Here is a 20,774-nt window from a genome sequence, read left to right on the forward strand (position 1 = left end):
TAGATAATAAGTTAACTTTGACAGCTTTTTGTGATTCGGATTGGGCCGGTTGTCCAATAACTCGTCGCTCTACAATTGGGTATTATGTATTCTTGGGAAATTTGTTGATTTCATGGAGGACTAAGAGGAAAAAAAATGTTTCGCTCTCTAGAGTTGAAGCCGAGTATAGGGCCATGGTTGGGACATGCTGTTAGCTCATTTGGTTGCGGTGTTTGCTAACAGATTTGCATATACCCATTTCAAGGCCTGCCATTATGTTTTGCGATAACCAGTCTGCATTGCACATTGTTGCCAACATTGTCTTTCATGAGAGAACACATCATTTGGAGATGGATTGTCATTTCGTTCGAGACAAGATTTTAGACGGTTTTATAGCTACTAGATATGTCAGTTCTTCTCAACAATTGGCTGACATATTTACAAAGGCCTAAGGCAAGGAAAAATTCTCATCAATATTGTGCAAGTTGGTAGTTTTTGACATTCACTCTCCAACTTAACGGGAGTGTTAGAAAGTCAATGTAATTAGATAAGAAAGAATTATATGATTGATTTGTATTTGATACTTTCCATTGATGTATTCCTAGATTGTAAAGGTCTTCTTGTTGTACAAGGAAAGCTATTGTATATATTTTGAATTCTATCAATGAAATAATTATTCTGGCCAAATATGTTTTATACAATACTCTTACAAATAGAAAATCATGACACTCAACCATAATACTAGTAGTAATCTAATCTCTAGTTAACTGTTATTTTTCTTTTTAAATGAATAAATAAAAATTGGCACACTCAAAAGGCCTGTGATACTGATGCGCTAATTGCACAGTGAATTGCGTGGTGGAATGTTTAAGTGAGAGTTGGGCTGCTATTTTAGAAAATATATTCTCTTAGGATTTTTCCCTTCAAAACTCAGAAATCAACTGATCGGACTTTTAAAAATTTGATCAAACGTTTAAAAATTACTATAATTTAAAAAAAAAATTTATTAACTTTTCTGTTTTTAACTGAATCAAATTTTAAAAAACCTAATTACTAAATCATTTAGGTAGAGATCCGGAGAGATCATTTTTCGCTATTTTATATAACAGTTGAACACGACACGCCAGTCCACGACGAGTGTGGCTGCTATTTCTACACCAGTCAAATGATAGATATTTGGCCAGCCACGAACCGAAACAATATTAATTGCAAGGTGCAGTTAATCTGAGCTGAGGGAATCTAGACTGGAAGTTGCGCCAGTACAGCAGAGCAGAGCAAAGGAGGAGCTATGATTGTCTCCGTCGCCGTTGGTCAGCCGTTAACTTTGTGGCAGTCTTGTGGCTGTAGAGTGGCGTCAAGGGAAAAGGATAGCGCATCTGTTTACCAAAGGAGAAGTAGCATGAGAGTTAGAGTAAGACCAGCGCGGTCAGTTCTGGCAGAGGCTGAGGCGAGACCAGCAACACCTGCTCTGAAAGTGCAGATCTATCGGGGCGGCGGGGATCGAATGAACGACCTTCAGGCGGAGGCAAGGGCCCTGGCACGTGCTGCAAATGCCTCCATTTACAGCCCCGAACTGCTTGTGGGCAAGTACGGCTCTCGCCCAGTCAAGGTTTTTATTCAATTTCGCTTTCTTCTTCTGCTGGCTTTTCATTTTTCTTGTTTTGTTTTTCATTGAATTATTATGGTTTTTTCTGTTAAAGATTGAATTATTATGTTGTTATGTCTTGGCTGCTGGTTTTTTATTGAATTAGTATAACGTTGTGTTGTTATTGTTTGTTTGGTTTTTTGATTGAATTAGTGTATAACGTTATGTTGTTTGGGCCGTTTGGTGGTAAATCAAATCAGGTAATTCGGAGGACTCTTGAAATTTTGATATCGCTGGGTTCATTTGGGTTAAAGCTGTTGGTGGACCAAAGGAATGGCGCGATCGATCAGAACAAACGACTGCGTGCCGCCGAGCTCAGGACAATTTTCACTCGTTTGGGACCTACGTTTGTCAAATTAGGTCAGGCCTTGTCCACAAGGCCTGACATTTGCCCACCCGAGTATCTGGAGGAGCTCTCTGAGCTTCAGGATGCTTTGCCCACATTTCCAGATGCAGAAGCATTTTCCTGCATCGAAAGGGAGTTGGAATTGCCACTTGACTCTGTTTTCTCATGCATATCTCCATCCCCAATTGCGGCAGCTAGTTTAGGTCAAGTCTACAAAGCTCATCTTAAGTATTCTGGGCAGGTTGTTGCTGTAAAGGTGCAACGTCCGGGCATTGAAGAAGCGATAGGACTTGACTTCTATCTCATAAGAGGTCTAGGATTTTTCATAAATAAATATGTTGACGTCATAACCACTGATGTTATAGCACTTATTGATGAATTTGCACGCAGAGTCTATCAAGAGCTGAACTATGTTCAGGTCAGTCTTCCCATCCTCGACAATCGCTGGCATGCTTGCCTTTGTTACTGGTCATTAACTGCTATGAGAGTGTGAATGTTTTTATCCTGATTCAACAATGCATGATGTAACTGCACACATTTTCTGCAGCTTCATAGTTTGTATAAGATTCTTTTGGGTTTCCATGTTAATTTTAACAGGTGCCTGCAGGAGGGACAAAATGCGAGGAGGTTTAAGAAATTGTATGCTGACAAGGCAGAGGTTCTGGTCCCAGATATTTTCTGGGATTATACCAGCAAAAAAGTGTTGACAATGGAGTGGGTAGATGGAGTTAAATTAAACGAGCAGGCTGCAATTGAGAGACAAGGGTTGAAAGTATTGGATCTCGTGAACACTGGCATACAGTGCAGCCTCAGACAACTACTTGAGTATGGATATTTTCATGCAGATCCTCATCCTGGTAATCTGTTGGCAACAACTGATGGAAAGCTTGCCTTTCTTGATTTTGGAATGATGAGTGAGACGCCAGAAGAAGCTAGATTTGCTATCATCGGTCATGTTGTTCACTTGGTTAATCGGGATTATGAAGCTATGGCCCGTGACTACTATGCTCTAGATTTCTTGTCACCTGATGTAGACGTTTCTCCAATTGTACCGGCACTTCGTAACTTCTTTGATGATGTGCTTAATTCAACTGTGAGTGAACTTAATTTCAAGACACTGGTCGACGGTTTAGGTGCTGTCTTGTATCAATATCCATTCAATGGTGAGTTGATGCTTTAACCTTGTTTTGTGACCTTCAAGCCCAACTCTTGAATTTTGGCACTACACATTATAATTAAAGCAAGCTGACCTGATGGGCTGGGAATTTGTTTATTTTATTTTGAAGTTCTAAACGAGTGCCATGGGTTAGGACTTATGCTTCTGGTGTATTTGATTTATCCATTTTTCTTCTTATCCAAGAAAGCTCATTGGCCTGTTTTCAAATTTGCCCTTCGGGTTAGCGTTTTTAGTTTAATTATTAACAAACTTCCTCATTATAAGTTTTACATATATTTTAACTGTAAAGAGAAATAGAGAGAAGTTGACCCCTTCTGAATTTCTCACTTTTCATTATTGTCAATATACAAACTGTGTATTCATATAAACGTAAAAATGATATGGTTTTCTACCTTATTCTCTGATTGAGTCTGATGATTTTGCTTTGCTATTATTCTTGCAGTCCCAGCTTATTATGCTTTGATATTAAGGTCACTTACTGTACTAGAAGGTCTAGCCCTTGATGCTGATCCTAATTTCAAGGTGCTGGCTGCTTCATACCCGTATTTCGCTAAAAGACTTCTCACGGATCCAAACCCATATCTCAGAGATGCTCTGATTGAGTTGCTTTTTAAGGATGGGAAGCTTAGGCATGGATTCTGTTGCCATCTTTATACTTATATTGGATGGTAATTGATATGATTTGGTGTACTGAACTACTTGACAATTTGTTACTTCTGTTGACTGCAGGTGGAACCGACTTGAAAACCTGTTGGTACAGGGAAGAAAAGATAAAGATTTCTCTGCAAAAGATGCTTTACAACCTGTGTTGAAGTTAATATTGGGGTCAGATGGTGAAGAACTCCGAACTTTAGTTATTAAGGAGGCTGTTCGCGTCACTGAAGCTTTTGTTTGGGGTACGTTTATTGATACCTACAATTATATGCCCAATTTTATGAGAGCTGCAATTGCTAATGGCAATGCTAATGGACCACTTGTAATGAGCATTGCTGAACAAGAAAGCATGATTGAGCTCCGAGATCAAGTACTCCGGATTTGGGGACTTCTACAGTCCTCAGAAAATTTTGATCCAGCCCTTTTGCAGCCCATTTTACAAGTAAGAACCATGTTTGTTTTCTGCACTAGTGCATTGTATACGTTCTTTCTAGTTCTAGGTCGAAAGGCTGTTGTGTTGGTTTATCTTGCTTGATCATCTTAGAGTTTATTCTATCATTAGTTCATTTGTTTATCCAATATAACAAAAGAAGAAACATCAAATAATTCATAGGATATGTGCATTTGTCATCACACTTCACACCATGTCATTCTCTGCCTTCATGAATTAGCCTTTTGCACTCTTTCAAATGGATTCACATTGCACATTGTCATTGAATTAGACCTAAAAGACTCAACTTATTTATAAACATGTTTTGAATGATATCTCACTCGACCAGGTTCTTCAACAACCTGAGGCACGGAACCTGGGGGGGCGTGTCATAGGCGGGATCACCCAACGTCTTGCAGCACGGTTGCTGCAACAAGTACTTCGAGTGCCAACAACGGTTTCTGCTTTGACTTTGTGACCATTATAGCTGGGGTAAGAAAATATTTGTATGCTATGTGATGAAGTTATAATATTCTCTTTACCATTTTTTCCCCATCATTTGGTTTAAATGGATTGTACATGTATACGTTTGCCTGTGTTAAAACAGGCAGAGAACCATTAGTGAAATCCTTAAGGGTGCGTTTGTTGTATTGGACTATCTCGGACTGGACTAGCTTCAAGGATTAAGCTGGACTGGCTTAGAATAGACTAAGCTGGACTAACTTAGTGAAGTGTTTGGTGCAGTATTAGACTAAGAAGCAGGATAATGAAAATAGTGTTGTACTCAATTTGGTGTTTGCTCGGACATGGACTAAATTCATGTTCAATTTTAATTTCTTCTATTACAGATGCTATGAAAATTAATATTATTGGATAAAGTGAAACTCAATAAAAAGACAGACCAAATTTCTTGGCACAAAAGAATATATCATGATTCAAGAGTAGCATAATAAGAGATAATGCAATATTTTGTAACATACTTATAATAACTACAATATACGTTAGTTACAACAATCTGCAACATACTTGAAATAGCTAGTTACAATATTATCATTCAAAAGTAGAGCCCATGATTCACAAAAAGCTAGTTAACTGGAAAAACATCATTTTCAGCTTCGATGTCACTTTTGCATCAACCTCATTTTCAGCTCCATATATATTTGCATCCCCTTCTCAGCCACTTCTGGTAAACACCAAATGCCACGTCAGGCTCCTTAATTTAGCAGTACTCCTTGAAAAGTATACGGTATGGAACATGGTCGATAGATAAACCAGATTTCTGTATTGTATAAGCTCTTCAGCCTCCTTCATGTTACCTCTCAAGTAGTGCCCTCTGATTAGTGCACTGTAAGTAAATGTATCTGGATCAAATCCTATTTTCAGCATTTCATCATATAACCGGAGCCCTAACTTAAAAGCAACACCTATGAACAAATTATACGTGATCACATCAGGACTTAAGATCAGACAACCATTTTCTTTTTTAGAGCAAGAGCAAGAGCAATGTTTCCTCCTTTTACTTGTGCATGGATCAACGCACTGTAAGTATACACATTTGGATGAACACCAGAAGCGAACATATGATCCTTTTACAGAGAGTGCAGTACTAAGGTCACCGAAGGAGGACCAGAGGGCTAGTTTTAGCCTTATAACCCTCCAAGAAATCAATATTTTAATGAACAGTGTTAGACCATATTTCTTACCATCTCCAACCGAGGGTCAGAGGGCTATATGCCAAACATAGCCCTGTGACAAAAAACCATCTCCAATTGAGGGGGCCAAAGGGACATAACCATCTCCAATTGAGGGGGCCAAAGGGACATAGGGCCAAACATAATTTATTATTTTAATTTAAAAATTACAACTTAAATTTAAAAACTACAACAACTTAGCTTTAAAATCTATAATCATCATCATCATCATCCGCAATTGTAGGATTATTGTCGGAGGTAAACAACTCCCGTCGGGCCATAATTTCCCTCTTTTTCCTATCAAAATAAGCCTTACTCATTGGAGTGTAATCCGAAATGTTCCTTTGCATATTCCTATCATCCATCTCTTCTTGTATTTGTTTGACCCGTTCTTCATGTCTATGGCTCGTTTCTTCCGCGACAATGGCATTTTGCTCCGCCATTAATCGCAAAGAGGCCACCATTTCATGTTGAAAGGTATAATCATCCTTTGCCTTGCTCTTTTCCTTCAATTTTCGGACCTTGTTTGGTCTCATAGCCCTAGGTCTGGAACCTTCACTTGGAGACGGATTTTCTACCTTGTTTCTTGAATGGTAGGAGATCCATCTTCATCCCCATTTGTAGTTGAGGATGCATTTCCGAACATCGGTGTAGGACCTACTATTTGTTGAGGTGGATCTTCAAATAACACCCACCCTTTACAAATTTCCCAACAACTGTGATGATTAAAGGGTTTCGAGCTATCCTACATATACAATTCCTCTGCTTGACGTACCTAGAAAATATAATTACAAAAATTAAAGGAAATTAATTTATGAAATTAAATGTAATATAATTAAATATTTAAAATAAATTGTGAAAACACTTACTTCATCATAGTAATTGGCGCTCCTTTCATGTTTACTTGCGACCGTTAACAGTGTTTGATGTCATTTATTCAAACTTGGATGAAGATGTTTCTTCCATCTTGAAGAACAACTTTCGGGGTTTCGGGTGGAGTTGTGCCTTTGTAGAACTCATAGTATTCTTTGGACATACGAGTCCAAACACCTTTACTTGTTTGAGAACTCCCCTCACACTATCTTCTGAGACCAATCTATAAGCCCTGCAAAGAGTTTCATCTTCTTTTCGAGTCCCAGCCTTACCTTTCATTGAAGATGTGGCCATTTCAAAATTATTAAAAAAAATTGAAGGAAAGATTATTGGAAGAGGTAAGAAAATAGAATGTGAAGAATTGAAATAGAATGAAGTAAAATAGTATGAAATGGTAAAAATTATGTGAGAAGTGGTGCAGGAATGACTTAGGTATTTATAGGGAAAAAATGGAAAATTTTGTCTTAAAAAAAAAAAAACACAAATCCAACGGTCACCTGGCGTCTGCTAGCCATTGCCAGCTGGCGTCAGGTTGACGCCAGGTAGCCGTTGGTTTCAAATTTTTGGGCCAGCACGGGGCTAGCTGGCTGACTCCTTTGGGCCAACTAGTTGGCCTGTTTTCTCTTTTTTGGCCTAGTGAGGCCCACGAGCCATTTGGCCTAACCCTTGGTTGGAGACGATTTTCGTGTCATTTCGGGATTATTTTCGACTTTCTAACCCTTTGGCCAGATCGGTTAGAGATGGCCTAAGATCCCCATATCTTTCATAACAATCAATAATACAGTTCCATAGCAGAGGCTCAGGCACCATTGACTTCTCTAGCATATGGAGAAGAAACTTGTTGGCTCTGAAAACATCTCCTTCAATACACAGGCCCTGAATAATTATTTTGTATGAAATTTGATTTGGGGTAACTCTCATTTTTAACATACTTTCATGGACGTAGCAAGCCTCTAATTTTCCTTCTTTGCAAAGACCACTTATAAGTGTATTAAAACTAATAAGATTAGGAAGTAACCTCTTTCGATCATTTCACAAAGTAATAACATTAGGAAGTAGACTTGATGGGAAATAGACAGAGCATCACATGCTGAGGCACACAATTCTTTGTCCTTAATGCTATTTTTCTAATCAAAATTTGCACCTCAATTATCATTTTACTTTTCTCGTAGGACACCTAATTATTATTAATATTAATATGAACAAACTGAGCAGCCCAATGCACCAGACTACTGACATTGCAGAGCCATTGCATATTTATAGACAAACAATTTCAAAGACGTTAATCACCCGTCACTCGCTCATACCACTTAGCCAACTACTAATTTGCAAAAAAGACACACGGTCAAAATGCGTAAATATATAGATGCCAAAGAACTCAACCCAAATCAAAAGCACCCAAAACCACACGATTCAAGAAAACTAAAATTCTACACAGAATTGACAATCTTCGTAGAAGGCAATTGACAAATTGAGATACAAAGCTTGTTGGAGTTTGAATGAAATTTCAACTCAAATGTGGGGTATTGTTGGAAATTTTGAGTAGAAATTTCATTATCCCACATTGGTCACTACCAAAAAGTTCTCTCACTTTATAAGGTTTTGTCCTTTATAGATAGTGATTGGAGTAATGGACCATGGAGAATGAAATTGGAATCAACCTTGGGGTTGGGCTTTGAGGTGTACTAATTAATTGATAATTATATACAATTAAGGTTTTTTGGCTGGATTTTGGCCCGGTGGGTCAAAGGTTTTTTGGCACATGCTGCTATTGGAGATGAGTTTTATGTCAAAAAGGGCTATCATTTGGCATATGGTCTATGGTCAGCCCAGTTGGAGATGACCTTATTTAGATGCCACTTATGATTGCAGTCTATTAACATTCTTTTTCATTTGTAAGTAAGAAGTTCAAGATTCAAATATCATGGATGACGAGTTCGACACCAATTTATTATCTTATCTTGTAATCTAATAGTGTTGAATAAATAAATAAAATAAGAATGGCTTCTATTGACCCAAATTTCGTTTCTGGACAACTAATTTATTTAAACAAAAACAACTTTATACATACATACTGTTGGTACCATACTTGACCAATCCCGAAACTACTAAGCACCGGTCAACGTTATACTGTCAAGGACCCAGAAGAGTTTCCCTCCAACCAGGAGGCCAATCACAGCGCGACACGTGTCGATATTAGAAGCCAATCATAGCGCGACACGTATCAACATCAGAAGCCAATTACAGCACGACACGTGTCAACGTCAGAATGAAACTAGAAACTCTCTTCTATAAATAGAGATCATTCTCTCACAATATTTCCAAATGTCATTTGTACTAAATCATTCACTAGTACTCACTAAAGGAGAGCTTGAACCTATGTACTTGTGTAAACCCTTCACAATTAATGAGAACTCATATACTCCGTGGACGTAGCCAATCTGAGTGAACCACGTACATCTTGTGTTTGCTTCCCTGTCCCTATCCATTTACTTACTTATCCACACTAGTGACCGAAGCAATCTAGCGAAGGTCATAAACTTAACACTTTTTGTTGTACCAAAGTCCTCGCTGATTTTGTGCATCAACATTTGGCGCCGTCTGTGGGAACGACACTTATTCCCACTCTCTTCAGCTTTGTCAAGCTGGTTTCCACCATTCGTACACTCTCTTTTGACCAGGCATCCATCTCCAACATGGGGAGCAAAGGAAGCCACAACACACAGAATGACACCCCTCTTGCGCCTAGTGCGAAGCAACGAAAGAAGGAAGGAAAGAGGGTTGCTCTTCAAGCTAAAGTCGATGAGCTAGAAGCTCAAAACAACAAGATAGTAATGAAGAATGAGGTCTTCTAAGAGCAGTATGAAAAGCTCTTTGAGACGCTCCATGAAACTATGCGTACTCAAACACCCGAGCTTGTTGCCCCTGTGGACATCAACCATCATTTAGGTGCCCCCCAACACGGAGGGTCACCTTCCTTCGACATGGGTATCCCTAATAAGGAGCGAGTCAATCATCAAAACATTGATCAACATGAGACTTCTCTCAACCCAGCTGCTTCGACTCGAAGCAGGAGAAATAGAGGAAGACACCTCCTTGCAGAAGGGTTGGAAGGATCGAAAGTCATTTATCGTGACTACCGAGACTTCCTAAAACAACGTCGAGAGAATCCCCTCCACATATGCTCGAAGATCAATGACCTAAGGGTTTCTGAAAGACTCGGTCTTCTCCCACGACCCAGGCCAACTGCCAATCTAGGGAAGGAACAACATGTCCTAGAGGAACATGAAGGTACAGGGGACTTTGAGGTATTCCGACAGACTCGCCCTAGAAGTCAGTACGGCGAGTCCAAGGAAAAATCACACGCCCTTGCTCAAACTTTCCTACTTCCAAGAGGCGATGGAAACTTACGAAAGAAAATCCCAGTGGTACATGACTCCACTCAAGACCCTCTTGTCCTACAACTTCTTGAGGAAGTAAACAAGTTGAAGGCTGAACGTCAGGCCGAGATACTTGACTGGAACCAACCCAGGCCTGGCCCTCTCACAAGGAGGATACTCGACACCCCCTTCAAGCGAAGACAAAACAAAAGCTTGGTTTACAACTTTATACTGGAAGGGAGGACCCAATTAAACACCTTAACCTCTTTGAGTCCACCATGGCATATCAGATGCACACCAACGAAGAGCGATGTCTTCTCTTCCCTTCCACCCTCTCTGGCGGAGCTCTATACTGGTATTGCCATCTTCCATCTGAGACAGTAGACTCATTTGAGGAACTGAGGAAACTGTTTGTCTTTCAACACATCTTCCAGACCGATCGCTTGCATTCTGCAGATGACTTGTACATTATTTGCCAGAAGCCGGACGAGTCACTACGAGAGTATGCTGGTCGTTTCAGCCATGAGTATTCTCGCTGCGCTGAGGCAGATGACAAGACTGCCCTCAAAGCCTTCACGGCAGGCCTACGTGATTGTTTCTTCAAGTACGTGATCAATGCCAACACTTGGAAGACTTACTCTGAGGTGATGGCACATGCTTACAACCATGCCTTCGTCGAGGCAAGGACATATCAAGGGAAACCCCCCACAACCACCCCTTATCAGCAAGTAGGGAGTGGAAGCTAGATCCAACCAAATGAGAAGACCTCGACCTTCCAAACGGCAGCGGTGCCTCCCCCTGCCTTACTTAATACTTTGCCAAGTCAACAGACATATCAATCTCAAGGCAAAAGGAAAGATTTCCATCCTCACCAGTCTCATTTTAGTAAAAGGAGTAAGGGACACTACCGCGATAACCAAGGGTATCGCCATGATAATCCCCGACCCCAGGCAGTCAACACAGTGGGTCAAGCACGTGTCATGACAGCCCTTACCCCGAGGTATGAGGCATACACATCTTTGAACACCACATGCGTGACCATTTACCCCAGCATAGCATACTTGATACCGAAGCCAAAACCGAGGCATCTGGATTACAAGCCCACGAAGAACACGAGCACGTTTTGCTGCTACCATGAGCATAACGGCCATGACGGCGAAAATTGTATCACCCTTCGTGATCATATGGAAGCTTTGGCACGTGAAGGAAAAATTAATCAATTCCTCCTTCACCCTCCAGGGGGTAACCGTAACCAACGCCAGGTAAACATGATATTTTCCATAAGTAGTGGCATACCCATATCTAAATCTTTCAACAAGGCCATGAAAAATAGTGAACGAGCTTTAAGGTCTGGCCACTAAGTGTTTCACGTGGAAGACATCAGGGGAGGTAAGTATCAAAAGCCTAACAGGGATCCAATATGTTTTTACCTTGAGGAAGAAAGAGGTATCATCTACCCTCACAACGACCCACTGATCGTGGAAGCTCACATAGCCAACTTTGAAGTACGACGAATCCTGGTAGACACGGGGGCTTTGGTCAATATCATGTTTGCTGAAGCTTTCAAGGCACTTAATGTAGCTGAACACTTGCTTGATCGCTCGATTTCCCCTCTGATAAGCTTTTCCGGTGATATCGTGTAACCTTTGGGATGCATACACTTACCTTTCATCATTGGTACAGGCCCTTACATTGCTACCATTACCACTAACTTCTTGGTGGTTGATTGCCCAACGGCATACAATGTCATATTCGGACGCACATGCATCAATGATCTCAAGGCCATGGTATCCACACATATGTTGTTGATGAAATTTCCAACCCCCTATGGCAATGGTTACATCAGAGGAGATCAACTTAGTGCACGATCATGTTACAACACTTCGGTCAAGCAACAACACCTGCCTGTGCCCAAGGAAACCTTTTCTATACATGACCAAGTCATAAAGACCAGCCCAGACGAAGCCCACTTGGATCTTCACGGTGGCAACAGTCAACCCGATGATCCTTGAGATGACTCTTTCACCCAGCAAACACAACCCGCTGAAGAGTTGGAGAAGGTCTCTATCTCAAAAGATTATCCGGATCGTATGGTGAAGATTGGTACCACCTTGTCACCACCCATTCGGTTGGCATTGATCTCTTTTTTGCAAGAGAAGACTGAGGTCTTCGCCTGGTCATACAAGGACATGCCAGACATCTCTCCCTATATAATCTATCGTCGCTTAAGTATTGACCCCAAGACCAAGCCAGTGAGACAGAAGCGAAGATCTTATGATGCTGAACGGTACGAGGCAATGAAGGCAGAAGTTGAAAAACTCAAAGGCATAAGTCAATTATCCAACGTGGGTAGCAAATATTGTCCTTGTTAAGAAGAATCCGACCAAGGAAAGTCTCCTGCTCCAAAAGGTCTTGTGGAGAATGCGTGTTGATTACACCAACCTAAACAAAGGATGCCCAAATGATAGCTTTCCTCTTCCTCTCATAGACAGACTTATAGACTCTACGGCAGGGTGTGAACTCCTGAGCTTCATGGATGCTTACTCAAGATACAACCAAATCCTCATGAACCCTCCGGACTAAGAACACACAGCCTTCACTACTGACAGAGGACTATATTGCTATAAAGTCATGCCCTTCGGCCTAAAAAATGCAGGAACGACTTATCAGAGACTGGTTAATTCAATGTTCGCCGAACATATTGGGAAGAGCATGGAAGTTTACGTTGATGATATGCTAGTCAAGAGCAAACATGCTGACCAACACATCACCAACCTATTTGAAACTTTCACCATTCTGAAGAGGTATCGAATGAGGTTGAACCCCAACAAATGTGCCTTTGGGGTAGGCTCTGGCAAATTCTTAGGCATCATGATAAACCAACAAGGCATTGAGGCTAATCCCGAGAAGATCAAAGCAATCTTCGACATGGAGGAACCGGTAACTTCAAAAGACATCCAGAGCCTTACTGGCAAGGTGGCAGCCTTAACTAGGTTCATCTCTAAGGCCACAGACAGATGTGCTCATTTCTTCAAAGAACTTAAGGGAAGTAAAAAGTACATTACATGGACTGATGAATATGATGAGGCATTCAAGAACTTCAAAGACTACATGAGTAAAGCCTATTTGCTCTCCAAACCTGAGGTTGGTGACACTTTCATTATCTATTTGTCGGTATTGGCTTCAACAGTAAGTTTCGTTCTCATTCGAAATGATGGTAATGTCGAACGACCTGTCTACTACGCTAGCAAGGCCTTACAAGATGCGGAGACACGATACTCCAACATTGAGAAATTGGCTCTAGCATTTGTCATGTCTGCTTGAAAACTTCGCCCTTACTTCTAAGCACACTTCATCATTGTGCTTACCAATCATCCTCTTCGACAAATACTAAAAAGTCCTGACATTTCCGGGCGAATGATCAAATGGGCGATAGCATTGGGTGAGTTTGACATCTCATACTAACCAAAGCCAGCTGAGAAGGGCCAAGCAGTGGCAGACTTCATCGCCGACTTTACATATCCTGTTGACATTGTTTCTACGCCTAAAGAAGTGGTTTCATTACCCTCGGAAGCTTAGAAAATAGAACTAACAGCCCCAGCATGAAGTCTATATGTTGATGGCTCGTCCAACCAATAGGGTTGTGGAGCAGGACTAGTCCTTACGACCCTTGACAAAGTGGCGATGGAGTATGCTCTTCATTTCAAATTGAAGACGTCGAACAATGAGGCTGAATATGAAGCCCTCATAGCAGGCTTATGTTTGGCCAAACACCTTGGGGTTAAACGAATTGATATCTTCAGTGACTGCCAATTGGTGGTTAACCAGGTCACCAACAACTTTGACGCTAAGGATAACTCTATGGTAGCATATCTGGCACAAACACAATTATTGCTCAAGCACTTCCATTACCAGATCACCCAAATTCCTCGAGCGGCAAACAGTTATGTAGTTTTTTGGCTCACCTCGCTTCAGCGGTGGAAGACAAGATTGGGAGAAAAATTCAATCGAATTGTTGGCAGCACCAAGCATCATAGTTGCGGAAGTGTGCAACTTACAACAAGGAGATAGTTGGATTACCCCGATTTATAGATTCCTTACTCATGGCACCCTTCCAAATGACAAAGTTTAAGCTAAACAGATTCGATACAAAGCTACCCGTTACTTGATCATTAATGATCAACTCTACAAGCGGGGTTTTAACCTACCATACCTAAGATACCTTACACCCTCAGAGGCGGAAACTGTCCTTCAGGAAATACATGAAGGAGTCTGCGGAGATCATGCTGGATCTTGATCCCTAGCACACAAGGCTTTTCGCCAAGGATATTACTGGCCAACACTCCACCAAGATGCCATCAGAATATCCCACTCATGTGATAAGTGTTAACACTACGCAACTATTCCTCACTCCCTTCCTGAGCCGCTCACTCCTATGATCAGCCCTTGGCCCTCACCCAATGGGGACTTGATTTGATCGACCCAGTGCCTGTAGGGAAGGGCAAGGTTCACTATGCAATCGTTGCAGTTGACTACTTCACAAAGTGGGCCGAAGTAGAACCCTTGGCAACCATTACTGAGGCAAAAATAGAAGACTTCTTATGGAAGAACATCCTTTGCAGATTCGGCATTCCCAATGTGATAATCACTGACAACGGGCGACAGTTCGACAACAATAAGTTCAGGATGTTCTGCTCTAAGTTCAACATCAACTTATGTTTTGCCTCCCCAGCTTATCCCAAGTCTAATGGACAAGTTGAAGCCATCAACAAAATAATCAAGCGAACTTTGAAAACCAGCTTGGACAAGGCTAAAGGTTGTTTGCCAGAATTTGTACCCCAAGTTCTTTAGTCATACCACACTTCGTATCAGACATCAACAGGAGAAACCCTATTCTCACTTGCCTTTGGTACAGAGGCAGTTGTCCCAGTTGAGCTTGAGTAAGCAACGTTTCGAGTCCAGAACTACGTGCAAAGGGAAAATGACAAACAACTTACCTTTAACTTAGATCTAGTTGAGGAACACATAAACCAGGCTCACTTGAGGAATGTCGCCTACAAGCAGTGCATCTCAAACTACTATGACTTAAGGGTCAAACCTCGTTCTTTCAAAATGGGGGACTAGGTATTGAAGAAAAGATTACTCTGCGACAGATTCCCAAGTGAAAGAACACTTAGTCCAAACTGGGATGGACCGTTTGAAGTTGTTGGCATCAGTCGCCTTGGCTCCTACAAGCCTAGAAGCTCCGATGGCAAGACCCTTGGCCATCCATGGAATGCTGATCACTTGAAGTACTATTACAAGTAAACTCACATTGTACAAGTGTTAAGTTTCAGCCGTTCGGCATCCTATGTAACGAAGACTATTTGGCATGAATTCAATAAAGAGGAGATTTAGACAACTCGATCCTAATCCTCTTACATTCCTAGCAATGAAACACTTGGATTCAAAGCTTCAACATGAATGCTTCCAACATGAAACAAAGTCTAAGTATATGTCAACAAGACTATATAAATAAATGAACAGCTTCACAGTATATTCATTCAATCATACATTCCAACACATTCTTACAAAAGCCAACTGTGCTTTGAAAGGGTTTAACATATTTTGTGTCATTCAACACTTGCTACAATGTGCCTAGACACCTTGTCCTTATTCTCACCAACTAGGTGATGAAATGTGAAGAAGGAACTCATCTTCATGCCACCAACTAGGTGATGAAATGTACAACCCGTACTCTCCTTCATGCCACCAACCAGGTGATGACATGTACAACTCGTTCTCTAATATCATTTGGCAACTTGTCACTCATGCCACCAACCAGGTTAAGAAAGAACTCATCTTCATGCCACCAACCGGGTAATGAAATGTACAACCCGTACTCTCCTTCATGGCACCAACCAGGTGTTGAAATGTACAACCCGTACTCTAATATCATTTGGCAACTTGCCACTCATACCACCAACTAGGTGAAGAAGGAACTCATCTTCATGCCACTAACCAGGTGATGAAATGTACAACTCGTACTCTCCTTCATGCCACCAACCAGGTGATGAAATGTACAACCCATACTCTAATATCATTTGGCAACTTGCCATTCATGCCACCAACTAGGTGATGAAATGTATAACCCGTACTCTCCTTCATGCCACCAACCAGGTGATGAAATGTACAACCCATACTCTAATATCATTTGGCAACTTGCCACTCATGCCACTAACCAGGTGAAGAAGGAACACATCTTCATGCCACCAACCAGGTGATGAAATGTACAACCTGTACTCTCATTCATGCCACCAACCAGATGATGAAATGTACAACCCGTACTCTAATATCATTTGGCAACTTGCCATTCATGCCACCAATCAGGGGAAGAAGGAACTCACATTCGTACCATCAACCAAATGATGAAAGCAACTCACCATTCATTCTACCTACCAGAAGACGAGTGGTACAACTTGTACATGTGAACTCCTAACATTCAAAAATAATAAAAAACCCTCAACTTGGCAACTCAACTAGAAGAGCACTTATGCCCAACAAGAGTTATAGTCACCAACAAAGTCTTATTGCAAGCCAACAACAACTTCAGTGCATGCAATACGAAGATCAAGCTATTCAGCCCTCTTGCATCTGCTTCAAACATTTCCCCTCTGTAACAATGCAAACACTACAACTCGTAGAAAACTTCACACACTCTTGATCAAGACAGTGTGAAGCAAAACTAATTTATGGTGCCAACAAGAGCTTCATCAATGGAGGACAACCACAATTCTCAAAAGCTTCACACACTCTTGATCAAGATAGTGTGAAGCAAAACCAATTTATGGTGCCAACAAGAGCTTCATCAAATGAGTTCAACCACAATTCTCAAAAGCTTCACACACTCTTGATCAAGATAGTGTGAAGCAAAACCAATTTATGGTGCCAACAAGAGCTTTATCAAAGGATTTCAACCACAATTCTCAAAAGCTTCACACACTCTTGATCAAGACAGTGTGAAGCAAAACCAATTTATGGTGCCAATAAGAGCTTCATCAAAGGAGTTCAACCACAATTCTCAAAAGCTTCACACACTCTTGATCAAGATAGTGTGAAGCAAAACCAATTTATGGTGCCAACAAGAGCTTCATCAATAGAGGGCAACCACAATTCTCAAAAGCTTCACACACTCTTGATCAAGACAGTGAGAAGCAAAACCAATTTATGGTGCCAACAGCAAGAGCTTCATCAATGGAGGACAACCACAATTCTCAAAAGCTTCACACACTCTTGATCAAAACAGTGTGAAGCAAAACCAATTTATGGTGCCAATAAGAGCTTCATCAAAGGAGTTCAACCACAATTCTCAAAAGCTTCACACATTCTTGATCAAGACAATGTGAAGCAAAACCAATTTATGGTGCCAACAAAAGCTTCATCAAATGAGTTCAACCACAATTCTCAAAAGCTTCACACACTCTTGATCAAGACAGTGTGAAGCAAAACCAATTTATGGTGTTAATAAAAACTTCATCAATGGAGGGCAACTACAATTCTCAAACCTTCGAAGCAAATTCAAGACTGTTCGAAGCAAATTCAATTTATATGGTTCATCCAAAACTTCGATTACTACAAGGTGTGGCTTGCATCACAATCTCTTGCTCAACAGTGTGGAAGCAAAATTTGTATATGTTGTCTCTCCCATATTTTCAAATTTCCAGTTTCCCAAAGCTTCATCAATGGAGGAAACTACAAATTCTCAAAAGCTTCACACTATCTTGATCAAGATAGTGTGAAGCAAAATCAATTCATGGTACCAAAAAAAAGCTTCAACTCCAAAGCTTGACCCACAAAAGCTTGACCCACAAAAGCTTGACCTACAAAAGCTTGACCCACAAAAGGTTCACCTACAAAAGCTTCACCCACAAAAGCTTCACCCACAAAAGCTTCACCTATAAAAGCTTCACCGACAAAAGCTTCACCCACAAAAGCTTCACCCACAAAAGCTTGACCCACAAAAACTTCACCTACAAAAGCTTGACCCATAAAAGCTTCACCTACAAAAGCTTCACCTATAAAACTTCAACACAAAAGCTTCACCTACAAAAGCTTCACACTATCTTGATCAAGATAGTATGAAGCAAAATCAATTTGTGGTGCCCAACAAAGCTTGACCCACAAAAGCTTGACCTACAAAAGCTTGACCCACAAAAGCTTGACCCACAAAACTTCAACACAAAAGCTTCACTTACAAAAGCTTCACACTATCTTCAACCTCAAAGATGCACCTACAAAGCTTCAACACCAAAGTTTCACCTACAAAGCTTTAAAATATATATATATATATATATATATAATTTTTTTTTCGGAAATTCAAAAATTCAAAAATTCGGAAATTCGAAAAAAAAAATTGCATAGGCCTCATCTTCTTTGGGCCTAACAACTTTCATAACAAATATATATGAAGAATGAGTTTTGGGCTACCACTTAGAAAGGAAATGCCTCATTCGTCAACTCCATCGACCAGAGACTTGGGGGACTCCTACCATATGCTACTGCACCTTGATATTCGGAAGTCTCACGACCACTCAGTGACTTGGATTTTTCAAGTCTCCAAACGAGAAAAAAAAAATTGCCTAGGACTCATTTTCTTTGGGCCTAACAACTTTCATAAAAATATATATGAAGAAGGAGTTTTGGGCTACCACTTAGAAAGGAAATGCCTTATTCGTCAACTCCATCGACCAGAGACTTGGGGGACTCCTACCATATGCTACTGCACCTTGATACTCGGAAGTCTCACGACCACTCAGTGACTTGGATTTTTCAAGTCTCCAAACGAGAAGTTTTCCTCACTCGAGAAATTAAGGGAGCACTACCTCAACCTACATGCTTCACTCACAAAGCTTCAACATACAAGCTTCAACAAAAGGAAAAATTCAAAGAACTTAGTGAAGAAGGCCTTGGTGTATTTAACACAATACGTTGAAATGAAGCAAAGCTTGTTTATTGATATCTCCGATAAGTTACAAATATGTACATATACATGAATCAAAATAAACAAACAAGAGGGAGCCTTCACAAAGGTTGCTAGGGAGAAGTCTGGTGCGATGAAAGTTAAGCACTCAAATTTAACCCTCTTTTGACAATTGTAGTATAAGTATAAGTAGGGATCGTTCTAGGCCGGGGATTAGGAGGGATTGCTAAAACACTTGAAATTGACTTAAAAACGTAAAATTAAGTTTAAAACACCAAACTAGACTCAAAAGATGCAATACAAACTAAAAAGACTCAAAACTAGTTTAAGACTCAAAACTGCTTAAAACAATGAATTAGACTCTAAACTGACTCTAGGGATGGTTTTGGACGAAATTAGGTTCTAACTTGACTCAAGACACTTAAAAACACAAATCAAAACAGATTTTGACTAATAAAACACTTTAAAGTAAAGGGGGATTTGATTTTGACGAATTTGAAAACAAAACAAGTAAATTAAATAACTAATGAAATCTGCATGAATTTGAGTAAATTGAATGGATGGAAGGCTAGCTAGGAGGTTCTTCTCCACACATGACATACTTGCACATAAACCAATTTTCAGTTGTTCTTTCGATCAATTATGAAACTCAACACCCCAGGTTAATTAAGTTCGCTTAAATTAACCTTCAAGTTCTCCATAAGTTATTGAATTGGATGGGAAAGCGCATACAACAATTCAAGCATTCTTCAAAAGTTCTTTACGTGAATATAAGTTTGTAACTATTAGATGAAACTCCCTTATACTCTAGCATCATATTCATGCATGCAAACTAAGTGTGCACTCTTAATAAACATACACGAATAAGTTATTAATCAAGTAGTTAAACAAATTGAATTCACAACTTATGAAATCACAATTGAAGGTAATCAAATCATATTGCAAACATGAACATGGTTTCAAATTCTTCCCTAGCTAAGGGGGGTTTAGCTCCTCATACTCATAAAGCAAAGATAAACAAATTTAGATATTGAAAACAAAGAATGAAAACACCTAAAAATGTTCCAACAATCCAACTTGAATGGCAAGCACGTCCAAGGGTCTTCCTTCTTCTCTTTGTTGCGGCACAAGGTGTGGTTTTATGGATGAGTAGTAAATTATGGTGGTGGATGGATATAGGTGAGTTATGGTGAAGGGTGGATGGGTGGATTGTGTTCTCTCGGCCAAGGAATGAAAGTGTAAGTGTATGGAGTTGTAAGATGTGAATGTAGTGTCTTTTGATGGATCTTTTCCCCCCTCCTTCCTTTCTTTGTTATGGTGAAAGATGGATGTATTTATAGGCTAGGGAGAGGACCACCATCTAATTAAGGTGGTAGTGGTGTATGTTGTGGTAATGAGTGAATGTAATGGGTGTAGTGGGTGAGTGTTGTGGTAATGAGTGGATGTAATGGGTGTAGTGGATGAATGTTTGGTAATGAGTGGATGTAATGGGTGTAGTGGGTGAGTGTTTGCTAATGAGTGGATGTAATGGGTGTAGTGGATGAGTGTTTGGTAATGAGTGGATGTAATGGGTGTAGTAGATGGATGTTTGGTAATGAGTGGATGTAATGGGTGTAGTGGATGAATGTTGTGGTAATGAG

At 40.4% G+C, this 20,774-nt stretch overlaps 1 protein-coding gene across 2 annotated transcripts; it reads left to right on the forward strand.

Moving 5' to 3' along the window:
* Nucleotides 1-1,086: 1,086 nt before the first annotated feature.
* On the forward strand, nucleotides 1,087-5,019 carry LOC126625853 (protein ACTIVITY OF BC1 COMPLEX KINASE 3, chloroplastic). 2 transcript variants are annotated; one of them, XM_050294962.1, is made up of 7 exons: nucleotides 1,087-1,588; nucleotides 1,825-2,388; nucleotides 2,578-3,133; nucleotides 3,590-3,776; nucleotides 3,877-4,243; nucleotides 4,581-4,723; nucleotides 4,839-5,019. In XM_050294962.1, exons 1-6 carry the CDS (start codon nucleotides 1,268-1,270, stop codon nucleotides 4,707-4,709), a joined length of 2,124 nt encoding a protein of 707 aa, XP_050150919.1. In that variant the 5' UTR covers nucleotides 1,087-1,267; the 3' UTR covers nucleotides 4,710-4,723; nucleotides 4,839-5,019. The 2 variants fall into 2 exon arrangements, with proteins under 2 accessions (XP_050150919.1, XP_050150918.1); XM_050294961.1 differs by having other exon boundaries at nucleotides 4,581-5,019.
* The last annotated feature ends 15,755 nt before the right edge of the window (nucleotides 5,020-20,774 follow it).

Source organism: Malus sylvestris, chromosome 6, assembly GCF_916048215.2.
Source record: "Malus sylvestris chromosome 6, drMalSylv7.2, whole genome shotgun sequence".
Classification (NCBI taxonomy): domain Eukaryota; kingdom Viridiplantae; phylum Streptophyta; class Magnoliopsida; order Rosales; family Rosaceae; genus Malus; species Malus sylvestris.